The sequence below is a fragment of the Lagenorhynchus albirostris genome, chromosome 11, assembly GCF_949774975.1.
Source record: "Lagenorhynchus albirostris chromosome 11, mLagAlb1.1, whole genome shotgun sequence".
Taxonomy (NCBI): domain Eukaryota; kingdom Metazoa; phylum Chordata; class Mammalia; order Artiodactyla; family Delphinidae; genus Lagenorhynchus; species Lagenorhynchus albirostris.
The window spans coordinates 72,622,937-72,628,936 of NC_083105.1; the positions used below are offsets into that span (position 1 = coordinate 72,622,937).

At 33.3% G+C, this 6,000-nt stretch overlaps 1 protein-coding gene across 1 annotated transcript in view; it reads right to left on the minus strand.

Moving 5' to 3' along the window:
• The window catches only part of REDIC1 (regulator of DNA class I crossover intermediates 1), a 72,949-nt gene extending 67,639 nt beyond the window's left edge, over nucleotides 1-5,310 (minus strand). The window contains 2 exon segments of the mRNA XM_060166231.1: nucleotides 475-613; nucleotides 5,278-5,310. Of these exon segments, the coding sequence (XP_060022214.1) occupies nucleotides 475-580 (106 nt within the window). The 5' untranslated portion in view covers nucleotides 581-613; nucleotides 5,278-5,310.
• Between the last annotated feature and the right edge of the window lie 690 nt (nucleotides 5,311-6,000).

Below are 6,000 nucleotides of genomic sequence, written 5' to 3' on the forward strand. Positions count from 1 at the left end.
AAGGAATTTTATTTTGAAGTATTAGACTACCATAGTTAATACCCCAGGAATGCCTACGAAATTATTCAGATTGTGAGATAGGAAACTGACAAAAATCCTTTCAGCTCTTCCTTTCAAACAAATTCTCTAAATAGTATAAGATAGTAAATACATTTATTTCCTTCTCTTTAGCTAAACTTTGATAACTATCTGCCTAGACAGAATAATGTAATAACTGAAACAGCTGCACTGTAATAAGTCTAACCATACCTTATAAAATTAATTTTATATAACACTTAACCTAAAAATAAAAGTAAATGGATTAAACAACAGATTTTAAGCAAAAATTAACAAATCTTATTTAACCAGGCAACCAAGTTTTAAAATTAGTTTACTTTCCACATCCTTTGAGTTCTAAAATTACACTTATTAGAGAACTAAGTCTTATAATCACATCAGAATCAAAACAAAATGGTATTAGAAAAACTTACTTACCAGGTGTTTCCTTCTGGCAAGATATCTGATTTACCATATACAGGTTAAGGAGGTCTAAACTGACAGCAGAATTTTTGACAGGGGATGAAACTCCCAGTAATTCCATTTTTGATTTTAACCTTTTCTTTTCAAAATATTCCTAAAGTAATTATAAATAAAAAGTTATTGCAGCAACTATATGGTTTCAGGCAGAATCATAAATAATAAAAAGCAATAATACAATCAAATAATTGACTTGATTTTTTTTTTTTTTTTTTTTGCAGTATGCAGGCCTCTCACTGTTGTGGCCTGTCCCGTTGCGGAGCACAGGCTCCAGACTTGCAGGCTCAGTGGCCATGGCTCATGGGCCCAGCCGCTCCGTGGCATGTAGGATCTTCCCAGACCAGGGCACGAACCCGTGTTCCCTGCATCGGCAGGCGGACTCTCAACCACTGCGCCACCAGGGAAGCCCTTGACTTGATATTTTTATATTTTTGTGACACGCTTTATATGTTTACAAATTAAAATCAATCATGATAACTTGCAGTTTGCCTAAAGAGTCTAAATTTCACAGCCTCTTATAATCTTTCTTTTGTTAAATGTAATACTTTTAAGACAGAACTTTATAAAGACATTCACAGGTATCAAAAATTATCTGAATGTAGAAAGTTTTTAAAAATCTGATAAAACAAATCTGACAGGCTACAAATTTGTTTTTCTACAAAGTGTGCTATTCTACAGATATAAAAATCCTTAAAGATATTCTCAGCTGGGTGCCATTAAAAGTCAACTGAGATGAGAAGAGGGGGGAAAAAAAGCAGCTATGTGAGAAATAATCTGCAGCCAAAGCCAATTTAATTCCCTTTGTTATACCTCCATGACTACAATTTTTTTTAAACCAGACTTGTACATAATTATCTTTTATCATCCAGCATTTATTCTCTTCTTGGTTGTTTGAACTTAATTATTCTTCCTTATCTTCATTCTTTTCTTTCAGATTATACCCTTAATTTACCAAGTTCAAAGGCATTTATTTGTTTAAAACTTATTTATTGAGCAACTACTATGTACTAACACTATAACAAATTGTGAAAACATCTTCTCTTCCATTAATAATTCATAATACACTGCCATAAATGTGATTATAAATGTGAGATATCAAAAATGAGGAAGGTCCAAGATGGAAAAAAAACTAAAGAGGAAGTATTGCTTTTCCAAGAAATTAAAGCTCTTTCACATTAACCTTTCAGAATATCATTAATTATAATAGACATTTATACTGTAGACTTAGACTTAAGATTGTAAAAAACTTGTAAGAATTGTAAGAAACGTACCAGTTCTCAAGCAACAAAGTTGTTATGCAAAATTAACCGTAGATAAACATATCTGTTTATATAAAATATATATATATAAAATATATCTGTTTATAATTTGTTTCAGTGATTTGCAATCCCAAATTGGACTTAAATGTCTTAGAAAAGATCACACTATGGTTCAGCAATGAAATGACAGTACCTTCAGGATGTAAATATTTTTTTCCCTTGAAAAAACTAACTATGGATCTTACAATTGATGATATCTTAGAATTAAGATGCTATTTCTTAAGGCAGTATACTTTGTGATGAATAAGACTATGGTGAGAGAGACACTGACACAAATAATTACAACACCATGTGATAGGAGGTTATAGGATCTACCCCAAAAGGGTAGTCAACCTATGGGTAGGTGGTGGGAGGTCAGGCAGAGGAGGAGAGGGAAGGTTTCTTATGAAATTATTTCTAAGGTAGATGGATGAGTCAAGAGTAAGCCAGAGGATAGAAATATAAGGTTCTAGGAATAAGGAAGAACAGTACAACGACTATCTACAAAGCTAGTAAGTCTTTATTTCAGGGGACACTGTGCTGAAGAGAATGGATCCTCATACTCTAGATATCATGATAGCCTCTAATCTTTGTGTTCCCAGAAAGAACAAAGGTATGTGACTAATTGATTTACCTGACAAGGTTAGGCTCAATTTTTCTATCAAGTTTCATTTGGTAGAGCCAAACAGAAAATAATTAGAAAAACCTCAGGAAATAATCAATTTTTAACTTGATAATAGCTATTTAAAAGAAGCAGCTAGAGAGACAGGAATAGAATCTGGAGAATGTGTTGAAGAAAGCAAGGTAAAAGCTTGTTTTGAGATAAAGGGAGTGTACAGTTCTCCAAATGGAGACTGTCCACTTTATGAAGTGTTGAATGGTTTGTTTATATCTCACACACCTACAAAAAGAAAAGATGGAGGTAATGGTAAACTGCAGGAGATAATGACATATTAAAGTAAGTTGGACTGAAAAATATCTTGGAATTGAACAACATGAAGTTCAATTTCAGCATTATCAAGAGCTGTATAGTGGAGTGTACTGAGAAGTGAACGGGAGGTAAGTGGGAAGGGGCATAGCAGAAAAGGGAAAGGATCCAGAGAGAGCTTTTACTTGTTTCAACAGGAGAGAATTGAGTATGTATGATATCGATGCAAAACCTCCAGTTGACCCAGAATAGCTGAAGATACAAGAAAGGGGTGAAGTAATTGATGCAGTGAGGTCCCTGAGAAAGCAGAAGTAAATGGAATCCAGATCACAGATAGAGAGACCTTGACAAAAGGAAACTACTTCCTTAGTTACAGGAAGGAAAGAGAAGATGGGTGAAGATATAAGATGGTTTATAGAACTGGTGATAGAAATTTCAGATAATTCTCATCTGATAGCTTCTATCTCCTTTGAAATATGAGACACGGTCATCTAATGAGCATGAAGGGATAAAGAACAGGGTTGGGGAAGAGAGGCTTGAGGAGACAAAGGAAGGTATGAAATTTTCAAGGAATAAGAAAATGACATGACTAGAGATCAACACTTTGGGAAAGGGCCATGAGTCTTTTTCTTTCTTATAAATATTCAAAAGAATGATCCAAATAGAGTTAGATTATTTTTTGAAAAATAGTCTGGGGACAGATGACATTCATAGGTTATTTAGTTATTGAGTGCCTATGTTACACACAATTCTAGGCACAGGAGATACAGAATGAATAAAAGTGATAAGACCCCTTTTTTATGAATATATGTTAATAGGGGGTGGGGGAAGAGAACAGAATCAACAAATTTATAAGAAAATACCAGACTTTGAAAAGAGTGATGAATAAGAGCGAGTACTGAAGAGAGAGTAACTGGAGGGTGGGGAGCTATTTGATGTAGTGATCAGAGAAAGCCAGTCTAAGATACTTTAGCTGAGACCCAAGATTGATAAGCCAGACATAAAACTATCTCAAGGGAGAATTTTCCAGAGAAAGGGAAGAAGAGTGGCAGAAGGAGGCTCAGTGTGGTTGAAATACAATGAACAATAGGGCGAGTAGTAAAAAATAAGGTCAGAGAAGCAGGCAGCATGCAGAACCTTTAGGTCCTTTTAGATATGTTTAAATCAGATTTATTCTAAAAGCAATGAAAAGTAATTGAGGCTTTTAAGCAGGGAAATGATAAATTCTGGCTTGTGTTTTTAAAAAAATCATACTAACTGCTGTGTGAAGAATAGAATACAAAAGAGTAAAAGAAAAAGCAAAAAAATTTTTGATAAATTCAATGACATTAAAAGTAAGAACTTTCCTTCAAAGATATCATTAAGGAAGTAAAAATAAAGCTATGGAGTACACATATAACTGACAAAGAATTCCTAAATGTATAAAGACACAATAAGAAAAAGACAAAGAACCCAAAGAAAAAAATTTTAAATACTTGGAAAAGCACCTCATGAAACAGAAAACCTGGAGATACAAGAGGGAAGAGATATGGGGATATATGTGTATGTATAGCTGATTCACTTTGTTATAAAACAGAAACTAATACACCATTGTAAAGCAATTATACTCCAATAAAGATGTTTAAAAAAAAACCCCAAACAGAAAACCTGAATGAAAAGATAGTCAGCTTCATTAGTAGTCAAGAAAATACAAGTTAAACTTACAATAAGGTATAATTTCACTGAGTTAACAAAAATCCTGCTTACATCATAATCACTCCTTTGCTTTTCTTTAAATTTTACTACCTTTGAACATATTTTTACTGTTTTGGAACTTTTTGTAAATGGAATCTCACTGCTTGTATTCTTCTGTGAGTTGCTTCCCTTGCTCAACATTGTTTTTGAGATTCATCTACATTAATTACATTCAGATGATACATTTCATGGCTATACCATTACTTGGGTAGGCCACAATTTTCTTAACCATTCTACTGCTCCTGAATGTTTGGGTGCTCCCTTTTCTCTCCCCTGTACCCTGTCCTTCTTCTTCCTCTCTTTCTCCTTTTTTTTTTTTTGTTTGCTACTTAACAACAACGATTCAAACAAGCATGTACATAAAGTGCACTTGTGGAAGTTTCTCTGGGATATATACTGCTCAGTTGCAAGGCATATACATGCTCAACATTACTATGTAATACAATCAATGTAAAAATTTTAAAAAACACTAAAAAAAGTAGGAAATAGGTTATAAGGTCATTATAGTACTCTGGGCAATAAATGATAATGATGTGGATCAGGGGGCTAACAGTACAGTTAGTGAGAATTGATCAGACTTGGGATATATTGGAACTAGATGACAACAAGAATCAACATGATCCTTAACTCTCTGCCTGAGCAAAATGGGTAGCTGATTAAGCTATCTACAAGAAGGAAGAAGACTAAAGAAAGATGGTCTTCCAGTTTCACTCAGGTGAATTTATCAACCTTGGAAAAGTGCTCCAAAAGATCACTGTTCTCATAAGGCTATAAGACACAATAAAAATATTTTTTCTTTACCTTTTGCTTTCTCCTTTCCTGCTTGATCAGAACTCTGGTCCTGAAAAGGGAAGCATGATAAAACATATAATAATTAAAGAAATAGTCTCTAAAACAACTGCCATTTTAGCTGAATTGAAGACTTGGAATTAAAATCTAAAAGTGTAGTGACAACTGTGAAAATGTTCTTAAATTATCTGTAAAGTATATATACTGCTTCACAAAATTTTCCCAGATAGAAAATCCAAGAACTAATAAAAAAGACTCTGGACCTATGATGAATAATTAAGCATAAAATAAACCTGTTATGAAAAACAAGATAAGTAGAGAAATAAATGCACTGGAAAGAATGTATCACTGAAACATTCTCATCTGATAGCAATATTCTTGGTCAACACTGCTATTTTCTTTGCCTTTCCTTGTATTTCAATATTCTACTGAAATCAACATGGAATAGAGAGAAGATCAAAATCTATATAGGATCTAAGGAAATGTTAAGTTTATTATTAGAGCAACTTCAGTTACATTAATATATCAGCTATGTGTACCTGAAACCTCACGACTTCTTTAAAAAACAGCTATTCATTACGGATGTGCTTCAAACCACATAATCTTTGTGCCAAAAACTGCACTGAATCCCAATGGTAATGCAGTATTTAACAGTTATAAAATATTTGCTCTATTAATAATAGCAGAACACTATAAAACATTGATAATAGAGTCAGATCTACACAATATATCTTT